The sequence below is a fragment of the Pipistrellus hanaki genome (genome assembly GCF_964339955.1).
Source record: "Pipistrellus hanaki genome assembly, chromosome: 2".
In the NCBI taxonomy this organism is placed as follows: Eukaryota; Metazoa; Chordata; class Mammalia; order Chiroptera; family Vespertilionidae; genus Pipistrellus; species Pipistrellus hanaki.
In genome coordinates, this window is record NC_140504.1 from 113,141,723 (window position 1) to 113,164,951 (window position 23,229).

The following is a 23,229-nucleotide window of genomic DNA, read 5'->3' on the forward strand; positions in this document are numbered from 1 at the left end:
TGGAGGACAATCCTTGGGGATGTCATCACAGTAGACTGACTGTCAACTGAGATGGCACAAATCAGCAAGTGGTGGAAAAAGGAAAAGAGACACAATGAGCTCAAACTGCTCATCAGCAAACCCTCCCAAGTGCGTGCGCTCACACACACACACACACACACACACACACACACACACATCCACACGCACTGGTTCCATAACTTTCCACCTACTAGAACATGTCCTGGGCTTTGAAACATCTTTTTTTTTTTTTATATACCAAATTTTTTCTTTTCAGAAAGCTAAATTGATATGCAGCTGTAGGAAGTAACACATAGACATATGTGCACTTTATCCAGTTTCTCCCAAAGAAAACATCTGGCCAAACTACAGCATAATATTACAATAAGAATATTCATATTGATAGTCAGATACAGAAAATACCCATCACCACAGGGGTCCTTATAGTTGCCCTCTTATAGCCACATATAAGACAACCACTAATCTGTTCTCTCTATATATAACCTGTCATTTCAAGAATATTACAAAATTTGCCGGGACCGGTTTAGCTCAATGGATAGAGCGTCGGCTTGGGGACTGAGGGGACCCGGGTTCGATTCTGGTCAAGGGCATGTGCCTTGGTTGCGGGCATATCCCCAGTAGGGGGTGTGCAAGAGGCAACTGATCGATGGCTCTCTCTCATCGATGTTTCTAACTCTCTATCTCTCTCCCTTCCTCTCTGTACAAAATCAATAAAATATATTTTAAAAAAAAAGAATATTACAAAATTTGTGGGACCATGTACATCTAACTGTACAGTTACACAGTGTATGGAACCTTTAGCAATTGGCTTTTTTTCCTTCATAATTCTCTGGGGATTCTCACAGGACATTGACTGTATAATTAGTTCATTCCTTCTTATTGCTAAGTGTTGTGCCATGGCCCGTCTTCTTTAAAATTTGCTTCAAAATTATAGTTGACATATAATAACATATTACTTTCAGCGTACAACACAGTGCTTAGACATTTATATACCTTACAAAGTGATGACCACAATAAGTACCTACCTGGCACCACCCATCATTACTAGAATTACTATTATTGACTAAATTCCCAATGCTATACTCTACATCACTGTGACTGTTTCTATAACTGGCAGTTTGTACTTCTGAATACAGTTCAGCATTAAAAAACAAAAACAAAAACAAACTCATTAAAACATGGGTGAGGACCTGAACAGACATTTCTCCAAAGACACTCAGATGACCAACAGACATGAAAAGATGGTCAACATCACTGATCACCAGGGAAATGCAAATCAAAACCACAGTGAGCTATCACCTCGACCAGTTAGAAGGACCACTATGTTGGCCAGAATGTGGAGAAAAGGAACCCTCCTGCACTGGTGGTGGGATTGTAAAATGGTGGAACCACTATGGGAAATAGTAAGGATTTTCCTGGAAAAATTAAAACTGGAATTACCATACAACCCACACTTCCACTTTGGGGAATTTATTTGAAAACACTATTTCAAAAAGATAAACACACCCTATAGCATTATTTACAATAGCTAAAATACGGACCTTCACTTTTTAACCTAGATATCTACCTGGGCAGAAAGCAGGGCGGGCCAGTGTTCTCCACAGCAGCCAGCCTGGTGTGGTTCCAACCCGAGGGGAGGAGGGAGCGGGCACAAGGCGGGGCCGGGGCGGGGCCAGAGGCACTGCGGAGGCGGAGCGTCGCCTCAATGGGGTAGTGGGTGGGGTGGGGCGGGGCTGGGGGGCAGAAAGTCCCTTGGACTTGGCGGGGTGGGGCGGGGGCGGGCGCAGGAGCTGAGCCCTGGGAGGAGCCAGGGACCAGGCAGCCGGGCCAGGCCTTGTGCAACCACAGTTCCCTGGCTGCTGGGTCGGGCAGAGTGGGCAGTCTGTCCTCGCCTGCAACTGCGAGTGCGCGGCCCCGGCGCCGGAGCCTGGCGGGGACGCCCACGAGGGTTCGGCCCTGACGCCTCTTTCCCGGGCGCCCGCTTCGGGAGGGTGAGTGCCTCCGCTGGCCGTGGACCCGGGGCTCCGCAGGCCAGTTCCCCGAACCCCGCGCTCCCTGGGCGGGGATGCCTGCTGAAGCGGTCTCTGCCAATGTGCCCGTCCCAGCCAGAGTGGACTCCCTGTTCCCCATTGACCCTTTCAAAAAACCAGGATTTTACGGGCCTTTTCCTAAATCCTGCCACATGCGGGGCCTGGTCATAACAGGCTCCACCAATCTGCTGTCAACTCTATTACTAGCAGGTGCCCCACAGCCCGCCCTTTGTCCAGTACGTTGTGGCAGTCTGTGACAGAACCTTTAAACTTCAGCTTCTTTAACCTTTAATTACCCTTAAAATATCAGCAAAAAAATACATGAAAGAGGGCATGTATTAAACAACATATGCTTCTAGCAGTGCTGTTTATGGTTCTGGACGTAACCGAAGTGCTCAGAAATTGAAAAACGGTCACTAACGGGCAGGCAGACAGCGGTGTAGGTACCTAGTGAAATGCTATCTACCTGGAGCGACATGCACAGAGCCTGTCAGTGCGTTAAAGAGGCAAAGTGAACACATACAACAGCTTCTGGATACTGATTAAGAGGTACCATAATGCTCATCAACAATATCAGCCTATTGGGTGCAGTCTATGTAGTTTAGTAACCTTAGTAACCGTGTTGACCTGGGTAAGTGCATAATTCCTGTCAAAGGGGGCAGATTACTGCTGTGGAGTGGGGTGTAAGGAAGGGGAGTGAGTGGGAATTTAAGGGATCTGGACAGCAAGTCCAAAGCCTGGTTCGAATGTTTTATTTGAAACAAGTAACTTCCCGAGCCTGTTTCTTATTCTGAACAACTTGGAGAATTGTAGGAGAGGCCTCACAAACTCAAAGGCCTCAAGTGTCCAGGCATGTGATGTGAATATGTAACTGGGCCAAGGAGGCAGTAGAGAATGGTGGTGGCTGGGGATACAGAATACATGTCCTGCTAGGGACATTAAAATTAAATAGTTTCTCCCCAACCAAAATTGTTTTGGGTCTTCATTTATGAAGTTCAGGGTAAGTTATTATATGAATCTGAAGTGACACTGATAACCTTTTAAAAAGTAATCAGGACATATCATTGCTGCTTAAGGCGCTCCAGTGGCTGTCTTGTTATGCTTAGAATAAGATCCTCCTCCAGTCCTGCTGACCCCACCCACCTCTGACTGCATTGCCCACCAAAATTCTTATTCAGCCACAGGCCAGTCAAACAGGATTTACTGAATACTGTAGGTCAGTTCCCATCTCGGGCCACTTACCAGTACTTGCTATTCTCCCCAGGTTTTACATGGCTTGGTCCTTATCATTCATTGTTCTTAGATCTTTCTGTCCTAAAATATCAAACACACTGGCCATTTTATGTGCTAAAGTACTTTATTTTCTTTCTTCTACCTTCCTTCCTTTCTTCCTTTTTTTCTTCTTTCTCCCTTGCTTCCTTGCTTCCTTTCTTCCTTCCTTCCTTCCTTCCTTCCTTTTTCTTTTTGGGTATCACCATTTATTTAATATATTTTATATATTTTTTTAATGTTACAGATATCTTCCATTCTCCTCCTCCTTTGCCCCCTCCTCCCAACCCCTACCCAGCCTCTCAGGTCAGTGTATAAGTTCTTCAATTTATCTCTTCTCGTTCCCCCAGTCCCACATTGAGGTATTTTAGTCTGTTCCATGTCTCTATGCTTCGGGTCTTATTTTGTTGGTCAATTCATTTTGTTCATTAGATTCCACAAATATGTGAGATCATGTGATATGTGTCTTTTTTAGATTGGCTTAGTTTACTTAACATAATATTTCCCAGGTCCGTCCATGCTGTCCCAAAGAATAAGATTCCTCTTTTTTTACAGCTGCATATTATTTCATATATAAGTGTCCCACAGGTTTTTTATCTATTCATCTACTGATGAGCACTTGGGCTGTTTCCAAATCTTAGCTATTGTAAATAATGCTGCTATGAACATAGGGGTGCATATGTTCTTTCTGATTGGTGTTTTAGGTTTTTAGGACATATTCACAGAAGTGGGATCGCTGAGTCAACAGCAGCTCCATTTTTAATTTTTTGAGGAAACTCCAGACTGTTCTCTACAGTGGCTGCACCAGTGTGCATTCCCACCAGCAGTGAACTAGGATTTCCTTTTGACCACATCCTCACTAACATTTGTTGTTTGTTGATTTTTTGATGATAGCCATTCTGACAGGTGTGAGGTGACATCTCATTATGGTTTTAATTTGCATTTCTCTGATGATTAGTGACTTTGAGCATTTTTTCATATGTCTATTGGCCATTTATTTGTATGTCCTCTTTGGAGAAATGTCTATTCAGGTCTTCTGCCCATTTTTAAATTGGATTGTTTGTCTCCCCTTTGCTGAGTTATATGAGTACTTTATATATTTTTATATTAGCCCCTTATCAGAAGTGTCATTGGCAAATATATTCTCCCATACAGCAGGTTCACTTTTCATTTTAATGATGGTTTCTTTTTCTGTGCAAAAGATTTCTATTTTGATGTAGTCCCATTTGTTTATTTTCTCTTTACTTTCATTTGCCCTATGAAATGGGACCATAAACATATTACTACATGAGATATCTGAGATTTTACTATGTTCTCCTCTAAGATTTTTATGGTTTCATGCCTTACATTTTAGTCTTTTATCCATCTTCAGTTTATTCTTATGTATGGTGTAAGTTGGTGGTCTAGTTTCATCTTTTTGCATGTGTCTGTCAAGTTTTCCCAGCACCATTTGTTGAAGAGACTGTCTTTACTCCATTGTATGTTCTTGTTTTCTTTGTCAAATATTCATTGACTGAAATAGAGTGGGTCAATTTCTGGAGTCTCTGTTCTTATCCATTGGTCTATATGCCTGTTCTTGTGCCAGTGCCAGGCTGTTTTGGTTATAATGGCTTTGTAGTTTGATATCTGGTATTGCAATCCCATCTACATCTTTCTTCTTTCTCAAGATTGCTAAGTTATTCAGGGTCTTTTATGGTTCCATATAAATTTTTAGAGTATGTGTTCTAGTTCTGTGAAGTGTGCCATTGGTATTTTAATAGGGATTGAGTTGAATTTATATATTGCTAAAATAGTATAGACATTTTAATGATGTTAATTCTTCCAACCTATGAACATGGTGTATGCTTCCATTTATTTGTATCTCCCTCTATTTCTTTTTTCAATGTTCTCTCATTTTCCAAGTACAGGTCTTTGCCTCCTTGTTTAAGTTTATTCCTAAGTATGTTAATTTTTAGTTGTTGCAATGGTAAATGGGATTGCTTTTTTAGTTTCTTATTAATAAAAGAGAAATATGCAAATTGACCATACCTCTGTGATGCCTACCAGCCAATTAGGGGTGAGTAAGCAAATTAACCCAACAAAGATAGTGTGTTAATTTGCATATGCAGGCATGAAGTGAAGACTGAAGACTGAAGAGGTTTGGCTTCTCCACTGTCCCCAAAGTGAAGGCCTGGGTCCTGGGTGCCAGAGGAAAACTGGTGCTGGCAGCCAGGGGAAGGAAGGCCTATTGCACAAATCTGTGAGCAACAGGCCTCTAGTTGGTATATAAAAATGCCATTGATGTTTTGAGGTTGATTTTGTGTCTTGTTACCTTACTGAATTTATTTATTAAATCTAGTAGTTTCCAGGTAGAGTCTTTAGGATTTTCTATATACAATATCATGTCATCTGTGAATAATGACAGTTTTACTTCCTCCTTTCCAATTTGGATGTCTTTATCTCTTCTTCTTGTCTAATTGCTGTGGCTAGGACTTCCAGAACTATGTTGAATAAGAGTGGTAAAAGCAGACATCCCTATCTTGTTCCTGTTCTACAGGGAAATGCTTTTAGTTTTTCCCTATTGAATATTATGTCGTCTGTAGGTTTGTCATATTTGGCTTTTATTACATTGAAGTCTGATCCCTCTATTCCAGGGGTCTTCAAACTACGGCCCGCGGGCCACATGCAGCCCCCAGGGGAGTCTGATCCTGCCCGCCAGGTTTTATGGGCAGTGAGTGCAGCCAAGGTGTTACAGTAGGGATTAGTAGTTCATATAGTCCGGCCCTCCAGCTCTCTGAGGGACCGTGATCTGGCCCCCACTTTAAAAAGTTTGAAGACCCCTGCTCTATTCCATTTACTGAGACTTGTTATTAAAAAAAGGATGCTGGATTTTGTCAGATGCTTTTTCTACATCTATTGATATGATCATGTGGGGGTTTTTTCTTTCAATTTTTTATGTGCTGTATCACATTTACTGATTTGTGAATATTATACCAGTCTTGCATTCCTGGAATAAATCCCACTTGATCATGGTGTATGAGTTTTTTCATATATTGCTGGGTTTGCTTTGCTAATATTTTGTTGAGGATTTTAGCATCTGTGTTCATCAGGGATATTGGCCTGTGATTTTCTTTCTTTGTGGTGTCTTTGTCTGGCTTTGGAGTTAGGTGACATATTTCAAATACCTTTTGGAAGAAGGCCCCTCAGAGGTTACAGTGATCTTGCTCTTGCTTCTTTCACTGGTTACAATGGCTCCATCAAATTTCCCAGCTCTGATTCTGTTTGCTACAGGGTGGGGCAGTCATTGGTGAACTTTGGAACCCACTTCTTTTTCTGCCCATTCACCACCTGCTTCTTCATGAAAAGTCTTTTGCTGATCCATTAGCATGTCCTTCCCAAAGTGGTGGTGAGGCCTGGAGCCACTAGTCAACCTCAACCTCCTTGTCTCCCTAATCCATTAAGTGTTCATTTTTTCTTTTCTAGGTTGCTGAGGCCTGAGGAGAGTGACTACATCTGAAAGCCTGGGGCTCACCACTCAGAATCCTTCTGTGCCCAGGATTAAAGCAAACCTCCCTTTTGACCTGTCAGAGAGAAATCCATCTGCCTAGAACATGGCAGGTGACTATTAGCTATGGGAGAATTAAACTTTTCTAAATTAAAATTTTAATTAAAAGTTGAATATGTTGTCAGAAAAAAATCTAAGTATCAGTGAAGTGTTTAAAACGTGTTTTGTTTATAACGTAGATCACTACATGGAATTACTTTACTTTTTATTTTCTTACTTATTTTGTTTATTTATTTATTTATTTTTAAATATATTTTATTGATTTCTTTACAGAGAGGAAGGGAGAGAGATAGAGAGCTAGAAACGTTGATGAGAGAGAAACATCGACCAGCTGCCTCTTGCACACCCCCTACTGGGGATGTGCCTGCAACCAACGTACATGCCTCTGACCGGAATCGAACCTGGGACCTTTCAGTCCACAGACCGACGCTCTACCACTGAGCGAAACCGGTTTCAGCTTATTTTGTTTATTTAAATCCTACCAAAATATAAATTCCTCCAAAGTAAAAGCCACGCTTATCCAATCTCTGGAATGATCCCAGGAAATAGTAGATGCTCAATAAATAGTTGTGTGAATGAGCCGCCTGGGGTACCATGGTTAAAAATTCAGCATGACTCCCCATCTTTACTTGTCTCCCTGCTCATGACCCCATTCTGCAACATCTTTTTTTCTCTCAATAATCTATATATATATAAAAGACTAAGTGTCCATCCAACCGGTAGCTATGACATGCACTGGCCACCAGGGGACAGATGCTCAATGCAAGAGCTGACATGATGTGCACTGGAGATTTAAAAATAAACAGCACCACGGACCTGGCACCAATAAACCAACATTCGGCTTCCCCCAAGTGGGACACAGGCCCTGCCACCATCCTGTAGCAACAGCCCACCAAATCACAGCCAACACTGCCAAGACCCTATGGTGCAAAATGTGGCCCACAGACCAGCCCAGCCTGGAATTGGATGCTGTGGGCACCAGGTCATGATGTCACATAGCAACACCCAGCTTCCTTTCCCTAGCAACTAGCCTCCTTGGAGTTTCTTCAGCCTAGGAACACGGCTTGCTTTATAGACAGGTCCAAACATTTTACACTTTAACCAAATGTTTGTGAAGCATTTAAGCATTTTCAAGTGCCTCATCTCATTTGATCCTTACAGAAGTCCTAGAGTAGGTAGATAGGAGATTCAGTAGAATCCTATTTTCTTTTCATAGCCAGAAAATGGAGATTTAGAAAGCTAGAAACTTATCCTGACTGAAAAGAAGTAAGAAATGGTGGAACTTGAAAATGGCTTCAGGTTTTCTTACTGCACAGAATATAGTCAAACACTGCTACAGTTAAATATTTTACTCTTTGTTCTCCCTGCATGATCTACAATAATAGTGTTTTTTGTTTATATTTACTGCTATGTTGCTGACAATTTTCTGAAAGAGAAGTTGGCATGCTTTACTGGGATGGAAAAAGTTTAGCTAAATCACAATGCAGTTCTAATTAAGCAAATTTATCCTATATAAAAGGCTAAGTTGACTTGAGCATGTGCAATACATATAAAGCTATCGCTGGTGCCAATCACACACGTGTGTTTTGATCTGTCATTGTCAATCATAAATTTGGTTGACACTTCTAATATAGAGAAAGGGCAAATAGCGATATTAAAATATTTCTTCTAATAAATTTCCTTTAAATATGCATGAATTTGTGCATCGGTACGCTAGTATAACATAAAAATCCTTTAATTTCAGAACATAAAGATACACCTTACGCATGATGCTGTACATTAGGGTTTTCCACCTCAGCACTACTGACATTTTGAGCCAGAAAACCCTTTGTTTTGGGAAGCATCCTTGGGGCTCTATCAGATGCCAGAAGTTCCCCTGCATCCGTCCCCCATACCCCTCCCCGCGCCCCCCGCCCTCCTGGGGCACCCTCCTACACCCCCTGAACACTCCCAGCCATGATAACTGAAAATGTCTCCAGTTATTGTGAATTATCTCCTGGGAGGCAACACTGTCCCTAGTTGAGAACCATTGGTATAAATATTTTATTTGTATCCATTTTTTCTGTAAAGCCCCCAAGTAGAATCCATTCTTGACCAATGAGTCTGAGAAATTACAATTTTTAAAAAAGTAAATGATTAATTCATGGAATTTAACCTTTATACTCAGTGGAATGCCCCAAAATTGTTTGCTTCAAACTAACCTTTGTATTTTCTCCTTAAGGACCTAAACAAAATTTTAAATCAAAAGTTTAAATATTTGGCCTTAGGCTTTTCCTGGGAAATTTTAAGCAAATCACCAGAGCTGCCTCTTGGGGAAAAAAAAATCAGAGCATAATTTCAAGTTATCATTTAGCAAGGACAATACTCCTTCAGGAGCTATTGGTAATAGTGGCACAGCCAGGACCCGTAAGACCTGACTCTTAAACTTCTTGTCATCTCACTACCAACAGCTGGGTTCCTTACAGCCCTGTCTTCTGTGTAGTAGTACTAGGAGTCCAGTTTTTCATGTCTTGTTTAAGTGTGCCATTTCGATGGGTCCGGAGGAAAGAAAGCAAGACTGTGTGTCAGTAGCTAACACCTGCCCGCGTAGGGTTAGCACAAAACATGAATCAGGGAGCTTTTTATTCAGGGTTTGGGACAGGGTTCAACTTCTCTGAGGATAACCAAGCTAGTTTGGGCTTTCAATGAACTTGGTTGTGTGAGTTTTGACCAATCATAATTGGACCCATTATATATTTGCATATTAGTAAACACAAGTACCCAAGGGCTATGCTATAACTGTATTAAAACCTCACCCATTGAAAAGGTTGGTATTTCTTAGCTTCAATTGCTGTAATGCTCCTACATGTGTCATTTATGTTTTAGTCTTTTTAAATTTTGACAAAGAAGAATTGCTTTTTTAGAAAAATAATTTCTTGCCAAAACCTGTTTGGCTCACTGGATAAAGCATAGGCCTGCGGACTGATAGATCCCAGGTTGGATTCCAGTCAAAGGCATGTACCTTGGTTGCAGGCACATCCCCAGTAGGGGGTGTGCAAGAGGCAGATGATCAATGATTCTCGCTCATGGATGTTTCTAACTCTCTCCCTCTCTCTTCCTCTCTGTAAAAAATCAATAAAATATATTTTAAAAAGAAAAGAAAAATAATTTCTTCTCTGGACTTAGGTAAGAAAGTGCTCATTGTTTATGCGCACCAGGAGCCCCAGTCTTTCAACGGCTGTCTGAAGAATGTGGCTGTGGAGACCTTGAGCAAGCAGGGCTGCACTGTCACCGTGTCTGACCTCTATGCCATGGGCTTTGAGCCGAGAGCCACAAGGAACGATATCACTGGTAAGTCATGGAACACAAGCTGTATCTTTTACAACTTCCTCCTTTGTGTGTGTGCATTTTTTTTTTTTTATTGAGGCACAACTGATGGAACACTAGTTTCAGCTTTACAGTGTAATGATTCAATATTTGTATGTATTGTAAAATGGTGACCACAGTAAGTCCAGTTAACACTCATCACCTCACATAATTACAAATTCCTTTTCCTCATGATGAGCACTTTTAAGATCCACCATCCAGCTACTTTCCAATGAGCAATATAGGCTTATTTACTGTAGTCACCGTGCTGTACAGAACATCTCCATTTGGCTTCCTGTTTCGGTTTGTGTCCATGTATTAGGTAGATCCGCTATGACTCCCAGTTTCTAGTGCAGGACAGTGTTAGACACAGAGACTTCCCCTGAGTAGCCTCTTTGGAGCTATCAGCAATCCATATCTTGTGGCTCCCTCTGCTGGGGCTTTGTGCCTTTGGAAAGGACCAGGGTCTGCTTTTCCTAGCCTCAGGCCCAAAATGAGATCAGGCAGAGACTGAAAGCCCTGCCTTTAGTTCAATTTACACTCAAGCTTTATTAGCCACAGGCTATCAACATCAGGATAATGATAGAGGCCTTCGAACAAGGTGGGCAACTGCCCTCCCCCAGGCAAAAACTGCCTGGATAGCAAAGATCTGCCAGAGAAAGATGTCCTCCACAGCGTGAGGTAAAGACTCAGTGCACGAAATCAAGGTGCCTACATTCTGAGCTCCAAGCCCAGAGCACCCCAACTCTGGACTCTCCTCACACAGCTCCAGTCCACTCTGCCCTCCCTATGCCAAAGCTCAAGGTGAGTGGTTGCACAAAAATTTTTTTGTATTTGCCTTTTAAGAGGATGTCTGCATTTCTAGCTGCCTCTCCCTGGCCAACAGCAATCCTACTGCTATTAACAGCCAGATGTTCTGTGGGCACCTTTCTCAATTCTGGCTCTCTGTTCTGTGGAGCCCAGATTGGCATTTAGACTCCAGAGTTCTCATTGGGAACTCCCCCAAGCTGAGATATCCCTCCATACCTTCCGCTGCTGTCTGTGAGGGTTCAGCCAGCCCTTTCGCCCCTACACACTTCCTACCAGTCTCTATGCAGTCTCCACTTTCCGTCCTTGGTTATTAAGGTTCTTTCTGTCCTTGGGAACTCTAGGGTTGGAGCTCAGAGTCCTCAATTTCTGGGTGTTTTTTATGTATTTTAGCAGTATTTTTACTTTGGTCCTGAGAGACTATCAGAGTAGCTTCTACTTATTCTGCCACCATTCTAGAATCCTCCATTTCTTTATAGATTTTAAAGAGCTCTTTATATATTACAAAATTCGCATTTGGTGTGGGATATGAATTGTAAATAAATTTTCACCATTTCTTTTTTTTACTGGGCTTATGATATATCTTTTTTTTTTCCATGAAGGATTTTTATTTATTTTAATTAGTTGATTTTTGATCAAAGGTCAGACTTTCTAAGATCTGGATTTTGCATCATATATATAATCTCTAAGTTTATTTTTTTTAATTTTATAGTTTCTTGTAGTATTTTTCAGATTCTACTTTTTAAAATTACAAACTGTATCCATTCAAAATTTATTTCAGTCTACTCACTTTCCTCCTCATTTATTGCATGACCTAGCTATTTGCCTGATTTAAAATACCACCTTCATTGTGATCTAAATTTCCACTTACATTTCACTCTATTTTCAACATAACAAATATTCAAACCTTCCGAGAACAAAATTTTGTGAGTTTATTTGAGCCAAACTGACAACAATTGCTGGGAAACAAAATCTCAATGGATTGGGGAAACAACAGTTTTACCACTTATTTTATGCATTAGTATCAAAGGGCAAGATGTAAGGGGATAACATGAAATTCATTGGTGATGGATTAAGGAGGCGGGAGAAAACAATGCAGAGAAATCTCTAGGAGTGGATAAAAAGTAAAATGGATAGACAAATACTTATTTTATATTCGTGGGTATGGGATAGTTAACAGTCAATAGTAAACATGATAACAACAACCATGAGAGAATTTGTGGTCTCTGCCCTGGTGCTGTGGTTGTGCCAGGAGGGGTCAGGAAAAAGGAAATTAACCTTGACATTCCAAAGGCATGTTATGGTAGATGCAAAAAGACACTAGGCTCAAATAAGGTCAAAATTGACCTTTGTCATTGAAGATTCTAGCCCAGGACATAACCTGCTTTTAGTTAGAATGTTTTAATTTCAGACCATCCTATGTGGTTACTTTTGGTGTCTGAGTTTATGAGGCCTACAATGCAGGCCTTTGCTTAGCTTGTCTGGTTAAGTATGTGGCCCCTTTTCATCCACACTACTTTATAGTTTCTCTTCATTTTCTTTCCATGACTTTTTTTATTTTCTACCACAAAACTTAATTTATTTTGGCAAATTTAATATATGATAGAGTTAGGCCAGCCTCGTTTCCCTTATTTTCTATTTTTACTTTACTTTTCCATTAAATCTTTTGAATTAAATTTCTAGATTCAATAAGTAACCAGATGATATTAACTTTACAGATGAGCTCTAGCCTGTGTATGTCAGTTTATTGGAGCATCATCCTGTATGCCAGAAGAGGGAGGGTTTGATTCCTGGTCAGGACATATATACCCGGGTGTGTGTTCAATACCAAGTGGTGGTACGAGCAGGAGGCAACTGATCAATGTTTCACTCTCACATCATTGTTACTCTCTCTCTCTCTCTCTCTCTCTCTCTCTCTCTCTCTCTCTCTCTCTCTTTTTCTCTCTCTCTCTCTCCCCCTCCCTCTAAAAAAATAAATTAAATAAGTAAATAAATTTACAGGTGAACTTTTATGATGTCAATTCTTTCTATTCAAAAAAATTATATAGCTTTTCATTTGCTTATGTCTTCTTTACAATCCTTCAGGTCTGTTAACAAGTTTTCTTTATAGAGATCTTGACTGATTCTTATGGACTGATTTTTGTTTCTCTGTGTAGAAAGGATTAATCTTGGTATATACCTCTGCATCCATGTGTGTGTGTGTGTGTGTGTGTGTGTGTGTGTGTGTGTGTGTGTGCATCCAGCCATTGCTCATTCTGTGGTAGTTTTCAGGTGATGCTCTAAGCCTATCCAATATACAATCACATAATCTGCAAATAAGGATTTCCACTTTTCAACTATTTAATACCTTAAACTTCCTTTTGTTTGTAATTGCATTAATGAGATCTTAATCTTTAATATTTAGTACTGAGGGTAATAGCTGACTTCCTTGCCTTTTCAGGTCTTTATTTTCTATTAATATATCAATCAACTATTTTCACATACTACTTTGTACCCATAGTCAAGTAAGCTTAACTTTCTGGTGTGGATTCTTGTAGACCTTATTGTAAATGTAAAAAAAAAAAAAAAAAAAAAAAAAAAAAAGTTTTTATTGATGTATATAATTTGAAAATCTATAGACAAAGATATACATATAGCCATTGTTGCTTTATTCCCTTAGAGCACTCAGAAGCCTTTTTAAAAATTATGTAGCATTCCCTGGTATTGTTATCAGTGGGATGCTCTCTGTTTCCTCTCCTGTTGCTGGTGGGAGTGGGATTCTCATGATGTCACAAGTAAAGTAGTTTTCTGAGATTCGAATGAGAGAATTAGTGATATTTATTTGCATGGAATTAAACACCTATGTTTCCATGGTCCCATCTCCATCCATCCCACTAAGGAAAAACTCCAGTCTTATCTTCAGCGGGGCTAGAATTAAAGCCAGTGTTCAGAGTTTCCACACCATATTTGCACAGTCCAATCAAGCATCAGGCTAGCTTAGTCCTGTATCTGTGGGGTCTTCACAGCCATGAGCCATAAGCAGTGCATAGAGTATGGAAGGAACAGGGGCACATGCAAGTAAGAAGGAACAAAGCCAGAGGAACCAGAGAGAAAATTCCTTTGTTTCAGGATTATATATTCCCAAAATTTTCTAAGGCTTGCAGTGGCTCCACCCTTCTGGCCAATTATCTTTGTTCCCAGATTAGATTGACAGGCAAGTACTTTCCCTACATCACACCTACTCACTTGCATGCAACCCTCTTCCCTTTTGTCCAGTGTCTTCCCACAAGGATCTGCAGGGAATTTGCCAGTGGTTCCCTGAGGAGTGTGAAATTGCAGCTTCCTGGTGAAGCAGCCCATACTTCACCCATAAGATGGTCATGCTTATAATGTCTGGCCTTCCCTTTTCTCCTTTCCTATTACTAATAACTAGCTAATGACAATGGTAACAGTATGTATTATAATTTACCCATTCCTATGTTGATTTATATTTATGTTGCTTCCAACTTTTATTTCAAGCCATGTGTCAGTCTTTCTTTTATGGCTCTGGATTTACTTCTTGCTTAGGAAGGTGTCTCCACACCCACACTAATAAAAATTATTGCTTTGATATTGTTGGGGAGGAAAAGTTTTACTTTCCCCTTCTAAGTTCTAGTTGATCTAATAATTAAATTGACATGAGACAGATTATCAGGAGAAAAACAAATGAAACTACTATTCTTCCCAGGTACATGGGAGAGACTCAGGAAAAGTGAGTAGCTCTTCAAAATGGCAGAAGCCAAGCACCTTAAATACCATCTTTAGCTAAAGGCAAAAAATGACGATGGGGTGGGGAGAGGTTACCAGGAAAGGTTACAAGGCTAGGATTGTGCAGATTTAAGTTGAAACCTTCATTGATAACAGTTTCTAGAGATGTAGATGTCTTCCTCTTCCTGGTACAAAGAGGGATTTTCCCTTACAAACCTAAGTGCCCTAACACTGCCAAGGTAAGAATGTCCATCCTGTAGAAAATTTTACATGTTTATTTGAGCCCAAACTGACAACATTGCCAGGAAGTGTTCTTAGATACTCCTGAGAATGACAGTTTTGCCATTTATTTTATGCACTTGCAATTAAAGGGAGAATATAAGTGATACCACTATAATAAACCCAGTTGTTAATAACTAGAATGGAGCAAAGGGGAGACCAAATATAAAGGTATGCCCAGTAAAGTCTGGGTGACATAGTGAAGGTAGTTACCTGTCAATCACACCTGGGAACTGGTCATTTGCCAAAGGAGGCGTTGGCCACTGAAAGCAGGGAAAAATTTAAGGAACTTAAGTGCCTAATCAAGGGAATTCTCTCTCTTGCTCTCTTGCCTCTTGTGCTCAGGGATTCCAGGCTCTTGTGTTCCTGCTCTCTTGAATTCACCCACATGGCTCAGAGCCATGTGGACACCACACAATGAGCATGCAAAGAAGGCACTCAGTATGTGTTTTTTGAATGACAATGAAATGTAGGCAGATTAAAGGAGGTGGCAAAGAACACTGAGGTTTTTACTGAAGCTCTGTGGGTCCAGTTCTCCTCTTGGCTCTTCTCCAAGCAACCTGGAGCTTGCTGGCTCATCTGCAGACCCCGAGTGTGCGGTGGTTCAAACCTGCACCTTCACCCTCCCACCTCTGCTGCCACGTAGGGCCCTGGGCATTGAACTAGTCTCTGGCTTCTCTTTAGTCTCAGCTTCCCCTTTGGTAGTTGGGATTTATACCCATCTCACCAGGTGTTGTGAAGTTGGAGAAGATGGAGTGTGTGGAACACTGTCCCTGACAATGTAAAGGGTAACCTGTGCTTAATACTGATGAGTCATTCTAATTGACATGAGCCCAACTAAAGTCAGGGATCAAGATATCTCATCTTTTATCTTAGTTGCTGTTGGGTACTACTTTAAGTTCTAGCCCAGAAAAACCTCCTCCCACCCATTGCTCCTGTCTCTAGATCCAGAATTCCCCACCTCCAGGCTTGCTCTCATACCCCTGCTGCTATAGGAAGCTTTTCTAAATCTAAATCACAGAACTTATTTTTTCTCTTCTTAAACCATATGGCTTCCCATGTGCAGGAAAAGCTTAAGTTTCGTCGGCAAAACTCACTAGTCCAGTGGCCCATCTGCAGACACATCACACGCACCCCTACTGGCTTTCCACCCCAGCTCCTCAGATGTGCTGACCTGGTTGGTAGTCCAGTGCCTTGTGTCTTTTGTCCAGAACCGTGGTCTGCAAACTGTGGCTCGCGAGCCGCATGCAGCTCTGTGGCCCCTTGAGTGTGGCTCTTCCACAAAATACCAGGCCTGGGCGAGTCTATTTTGAAGAAGTGGCGTTAGAAGAAGTTAAAATTTAAAAAATGTGGCTCTCAAAAGAAATTTCTTGCGTTGTACTGTTGAAATTTGGCTCTGTTGACTGAGTTTGCCGACCACTTGTCCAGAACATCCTTCCACTTCCTCCTAGTGTTCCAGGCTGCCTGGTGACTCCTGCTCCATCTTGAAAACGCAGTTCACAAAGCCCATTCCCAGAGATGTTTGCTAACCCACCCAAACAGAGCTGGTTACTGCCCCTGAGGGCCACCACTGTACTTCACACACACCCAGAGTTAGACCACATGCATCTTGACTATGTGACGTGAGGCTGATCTGGCTATAGCACTGGACTGAGCAAGCTCACCAATTATGTTTTGTATGTTAATCATTTGGTTAGTTATTTCTCTGATCCTCCTGCTGGACTTTGAGTCCTGGAAGGTGAGGACAGCAGCTTTCTTTCTTTCTATTCCCTAGCCTGACTGACTACCTGGTTGGGTCTCAGTGACTATTTGGTGACTTGCTTTGGGGAATCCAGGGTAAATGGCACCAGTGGGATTGGCCTGGATGGCTGTGGATATTGCCCTGAGAGTGAGAACATTTGGCCTCTTCCTCTCCAGGTGCTCTCTCTCATCCCGAGGTCTTCAGTTACGGGGTGGAAGTATATGAAGCCTACAAGAAGCGGTCTCTTACCAGTGACATAGTCGATGAGCAGAAGAAGGTTCAGGAAGCTGATCTAGTGATATTTCAGGTTTGTTTTCTTCTAATTGCTATACTGAATTAGTTTCATTCTATGGATAAACGCTTTCCAAATATTGGATTTCATACTTCTAGAAGTGGTATTGATATTTTCAGCACATTTGCACTTATGTATGCCTAGATGGGTAAGAAGAGCTATAACGCCAATATTAATCATTCAAAATCCTGACCCCCAAGTAAATAGAGGTACTTTGCCTGTAGCCCATTGGTCCAAGAAGTGTCTGATCAGGCACATAGTGTTGCTTTTATTTCACTCTTTTCCCCAACCAGACAGGCAGGAAAACCAGCATTATCTACACCAGCAGGCCACCTGCAGCTCCTGTCTTACATATCCTGACCATTAAGAGGAAAATCTTTTGTTTCCTGCCTCTCAGGGGTTGCCTCATCCTCCCACCATCCCTGTATTCATTCACAAATCCTTCCAGGGCCAGGATTCACTTTCTGAAGAACTGGCCCAAGAACTCAATAAGGCCACTCCCTGCCACAGCTAGGTTTGCAGTCAAGGATGTGACCCTAAGCTTGGTAGCAATATAAACATTTAGTCTTTGGGAGTCATTGGGGTAATGGAAATACAATACAAGCCCCCTATAATAAAGGGGGCCCTGGTCACCTGAGTCTCCTGGAACCCAGGACAGAGGGTGGCAAGGGAAAGTGGAAACAGAGGCTCTTCTTTGTCTGAGTCTCATCTGCTCTCCTCCTGCTGGCTCTGTCCTCCCCTAGCTTCACACCAAGGATGGGAGTCTCTAGATCCAGAATCTCTAAGATGGCACTGATTGGTCCAGATTGTTTGCTCCCCAACCCTGGTGAAGGCAGGAAGTGGGAGAACAAGGCCACCCCTTTCTGGCAGAAGGATGATGGGGCTATAGCAACTCTGGCAACTCAGAACCACAAGCAGCTCTCTCGATTTCCTTCCTGTCTCCCTCGGGTCAGCTGACCATTCATAGAACTGAGTAGCTAAAGCAAGCCAAGGCCTGTTCTTTTATAATGGTTGTTTTGTTTTATTTTGTTTTAACTTTATTTTTATTGTTGAGACTATTAAGTTGTTTTCCTACCCTACCCATGTCACCTCTCTTCTTCCAGCCTCCTTCTCACTTCCTTATACTTTACCAACAGGGTCTGAATTGTTGGTTTATTTGTTTCATTCAGCCCCACTCCTACTGTTACCATACACATGTCACTCTTCACTGAGCAGTTACTGTGTTCTGGATCCTCCCTCACCACAATGCTGTGAGCTAGAGACTAGGAGTAGCCCTCTTTGTAAACTAGGAAAAGGAGGCACAGCGAGGTTAAGTACTTGCCAATATCACACAGAAGTAGGCTTTGAAGCTCGGATCAGTGCAAGTCCCGGGTTTGAGTGTGAGTTAGAGTGAAAACACATGAAACACAGGCCCCCTTTCACCTTTAGGAACTGATTCTTATCTGTGTCCATCTCTTGGCATTGATGGCATTATTGGATATAGTGTCATGGCTTCCGTGAGAACACAAAAACTTTGGGGAGATCCCACTGGATTATGGGATCTGAGGGGAATGCTTTAGCTTGTGTCAAACCTGAAGCTTCTCAGAATCTAACTCAGTCTGATTTCCAGACGGCAGCAGCTTCCTCCAGGCACACAGAGGGGCAGAACCTATTTCCACACCCTTCCTCATGTCCCTTCCATTGTGTCGGCCACAGACTGCCTCCACAGATCCGAGTCTAGCAGAACTTCTGAGCGCCTCCACGTCTGCTCGGGGTCCAGCGTAAGGGGCTTTCAGTAGGGGACGCAGAGCCACCCATGACAGAAACCAGGACCATTGTCCACTCTGCCCCACCCCACTCCACCTTCTCAAACCCACACTGCATGCCTCACACTGAAAGGGAAGAAATGTCCTCCCTGTGCTGCCCTGTGGGTTACACTCTCCTGCTCAGTCACCCTGCAAGAGGGTGGCGGGATTCCTTCTGAGTCACCAATAGGCTAAACCACGAAGCCTAAGACAACCACCAACCACAGCATTCGTTTGTCCTGGTATTTCCCCAGTTCCCACTGTACTGGTTCAGCGTGCCGGCCATCCTGAAGGGCTGGATGGACAGGGTGCTGTGCCAGGGGTTTGCCTTCGACCTCCCAGGATTCTATGATGCCGGGTTTCTCAAGGTATGTGCTGGGATAAGGATCACTATGGACTGAGGGAGGGACAGAGTGCATCTCATCCAGTTATATTTCTAGTTTGCTTTTTTAAAAACCAATATTGATTGAGCACCAACTATGGGCAAAGAAAGCTCAGCGCTGCACGTGGGTGAATAAAAACATTGTTTCTGAAGCCTTGGAGCTTTGTCTCTCTAGGGAGGGGCACAGACACAGCCACAGTGCACTCTGTGTATGGCTGTGAGGGCCTGAAGCTTTTGCTAGGAGGGTGGTGTGTTGCTAGAGAAATTAGTGGGCCGGGTGCACACGAGTGGGAGTAGGGATCTTGCTTACCACTGAATGGGTGTGTTCAGAAGACCCCACAGGCGAATGAGATGTGGTAAAAATCTTTACTAGCATGGAGTTACATTCCTTGGTTTATAAAGTCCGATGTCCGTTAACCCAGTCCTGAAAAGGGGGCAGCTGAGGTTCCAGCAGATCCAAAAGCAAAGCCAGTGTCCCAGTGTCTGTCCATGTTGCAGCTGTGTCCAGTTCAGTGTCAGTTAATTAGATTCCATTAGCTTATAGTTTGGGTTCCACATGGCCGTGAGCCACGTGGGTGCAAGGGTGGTGTGTATCCTTTCCTATAGCAAAAGCAGGAATTTTATGCCTATATCCCCTTCCTATAGCAAAAGCATACACTTAAATTGCACTTAGCAAAGGAAGGAAATAAACCAACTTGAATGAATTTGTTCTCAGAGAGTAAGGAAAGATAACTTTTTCACTGCGATATCACCAGAGTATTTACAGGAGAGCCTTATACATAAGAGAAATGTTTGTTGATTGACTCCCTGCAACAGGAGGGCCAGGAGCCCAGTGCGTCGGGCAGAGAACCAAGAGAGCATGCACCTTCACGCAAATGTTTAAATATTCAGGTTTCATGCCCTCACAGTGACCCCACTCATTCTGGCCAATCACCTCTTCTCAGGTGTGATTGACAGATAAGCATCTTATGTCATCCAGACTTTACTGGGCATGCGTCCAAACTGCCTGTGTCCAGTTCCTTCCCCCAGTCAGCTAGGAACAGACGTGGATAATGTTAAGTTCGCAAAGCTGTATACATGGCATGCCTCTATTCTCTAGTCTTCCCTTCACTCCTTCCTATTAAATAACAATCAGATTATAACAACGTCTCAAAGTGGGCCATGTGGTGCGCAGCACTGACTTCCAGAGGGCTGGTGGCTCTGCTCCGCTCACAGTTGGTCTCTCAGAGCTTCCCAGGGAAGCTGGTACATACCCACCACGTGGCAGCTATGAATTTCTTCATGATGATTAAAATTCTAAAAGCTTCGGAAAATAGTACATATAAGGAAAACACTAAGTTACAAAGACCTGGCTTGGACCAGAGTGATGCTAACATTTTCTGAGTGGTGCCATGTGTGGGCATGGCCTGGCCTCCTTCAGCCCCCAACCTCCCAATCCCCAGGTCTGCACCTGCCTTGCACACTTCTCACCTGCAGCACTGAACCCCCCTTCTGCCAGGAGTGGGGAGACCAGACTGTTCCCCCTGATTGCTTCCTCCCCGCCTCCCATTGAAGACAGCTGTCCCTGTAGCTGGCCTTCCTGGAAGTGGGAGTGTTATATTGTCCCTCCCCAGATACCCCTTCTGGTCATTGTAGAGCTCTGTGCTGGAGTCACAGTGACATTTATTTGTCTCCTCCTCTGGGGTTCACATGACACATGTTCTTTCTCTTCCACAGGGTAAGCTGGCCCTCCTTTCCCTAACCACGGGCGGCCCGGCCGAGATGTACACGAGGACTGGCGTCAGTGGAGATTTTAAATACTTCTTGTGGCCCCTCCAGGTAGCCATCACACCGCACCCACCCCTCTCCCACAGCTTCTCAGGTGCAAAGTGAGATGGCACTGAAGCCTGAAACCCAGATCATTTTGACTCCATCTGGATACAGGAAATTAGGACATTTTACTCTTTTTAAATTTTTGACTTAGCAGCATTGAAAAGGTTGGCCAATAGGGCCAACACAAATTATAATGACAGGCTGCAATATTGCTTGGGTGGAAGCTAGCAGAAGCCTGGTTAGCTGGGGTCTGCTCTGCAGATAACTGGATTGCCCCAGCGGGGGGAGGTGGGAACCTGGGCAAGTACTGAGCCCACAGAGCTATAGAGTCCCCAGGCCTGGCTTCTTGCTTGAAGGCAGCATCGCCCTCCAACCCTGGTGAGAGGTGTCGGGCCTGGCATTCCCGACAGCCTCGCGCCCCCCACAGAGGAGGTCCTTGGAGCCCCTCATACAGGTCCCCAGGATTCAGGCCTACTGTGTGCGCACCCCTGGGCCAAGGGCCCCGGGGATGGTGGTCTGCAAAGGGAAAAGCAGTGGGCATGGCAGGTTGAGGGGAGGAACACAGAACTGCCAAGAGACTCCGTAACTGAGATGGGAATGTTCTCCCACATTGTCATAAGGCATGGCTGTCCGGGGAGGGGTGATCACATATTTAAAAGTTTGTGAGCTCACTTTTAAAATGTGACAGTGATGTGTGGGCCTCTTGCCTCTCACCAACCCTGGTAGGGTAGGCCCGGACAGGATGTGGGCTCTAAGGGAAGGAATGCAGAGGAAGGAAAGGATTATTTCTAGGGGAAAAAAGTTCTTTAAAAGGAGATGACACAGGGATTCTCAGAGTGATTCTCTGAGTGATGCTCTGAGAAGGACATGATAATTTATAAGCCTTAACGTCTTTCTTCAAGGCCAACTGGTCTCTCACATGCTATTGTCCACACTTAAATTCTTCTTTTTTTTTTTTTTTTTTTTTTTTTAAATCTTCATATTTTTTCACTTGGCAAAAGTGCATAACAGAAAAAAAGTGAGACTATAAAATACAAAAACACAAAGTTAGTACACTTAATTTCACCTTAAAATTAATCATTTTTATAATCTATATTATTAGATTTATTATATATATTTTTCACATAAATGGTATTCTATAATTGTTGCTTCAAACTTCTTATTGTTTTTATTTAATACATATCTTGAGAAACCTTCCAGGGTGGCATATTATAGCAAGAATAACCTCATTCTAGAATAATCTATCATATAAATGGATACTAATTTGCCTAGTCAATCAAAACCATAAAGTTCATGTCTGAGTCAGTAGCTAAGATCAATGATCAGAATAGAATTTGGAACTGCTTGTTGCCCAGAATTCTTCAACTCCCCGGTAACAGCATCCTAAGGTTATAGGGCACTTGGCTGTTTTCAGTTACCCAGGAGCATTCAAGGTTTTCAGTTGTGTTTTTGAAGTTTGATTTCATGCCCTCTCCCCCTTTAATTATCCGCCTGGATGCTGTGTGAGGGTGTGGCTTCCAATCAATGCTTCCTGTTCTCTGTGGCTGCAGCACGGCACCCTGCACTTCTGTGGGTTTAAGGTGCTCGCCCCCCAGATCAGCTTTGCTCCTGAGACGGCATCAGAAGAGGAAAGGAAGAAGATGCTGGCATCCTGGACCCAGAGGCTGGAGAGCATCTGGAAGGAAGTGCCCATCCCCTGCACAGCCCCTTGGTACTTTGGGCAGTAACATCACATGAGCAACACGCTAGGAGATGCAAGCGCATGGGAAGAGATGAGGAGGATCCAGTGAGGAGTGCAGGTGGAGTCCCATGTGAGGCTCACTGGATCCTCCTCTTCCCATGAAGATGCTGCTGTAATAAAACTCAATTACAACAAGTTCCCTGGATCTATTTACTGAGGTGTGGGGATGAGTTTCTTCAGGGGCTTATACAACCAGGTCTGGAATTTCTCTAATCAGAAGGTCCTATTGACTTCTATTCTAATACCATTTTTCACCCAGGCTTGCTTTCCTTTCTGATATCTGTCCCTCTCCCTATAGTCATTCTTCACGGGTAATGTTTTCAGATATTCCTTTTCACATTAAGCTGCATTTGTTAATTTGTGTTTGTCTTATTTCATAACTTAAGTTTCTATTTTTCTCATAGGAAACTTTAATTTTTCCATAGCTAGTGTTTTAGTGCTGTTTGGACATTTCTT

General features: G+C 42.8%; 1 protein-coding gene and 1 long non-coding RNA gene across 2 annotated transcripts in view; one reads left to right on the forward strand and one right to left on the reverse strand.

Moving 5' to 3' along the window:
- The window catches only part of LOC311617049, an 83,321-nt gene that overhangs the window by 58,280 nt on the left and 1,812 nt on the right, over positions 1 to 23,229 (reverse strand). The window lies entirely within an intron of this gene.
- LOC311617043 (ribosyldihydronicotinamide dehydrogenase [quinone]-like) lies at positions 1,810 to 22,920 on the forward strand. Its single transcript, XM_084873177.1, has 7 exons — positions 1,810 to 2,012; positions 6,783 to 6,917; positions 10,030 to 10,194; positions 16,939 to 17,069; positions 19,093 to 19,206; positions 20,937 to 21,038; positions 22,583 to 22,920. Exons 2-7 carry the CDS (start codon positions 6,911 to 6,913, stop codon positions 22,757 to 22,759), a joined length of 696 nt encoding a protein of 231 aa, XP_084729303.1. The 5' UTR covers positions 1,810 to 2,012; positions 6,783 to 6,910; the 3' UTR covers positions 22,760 to 22,920.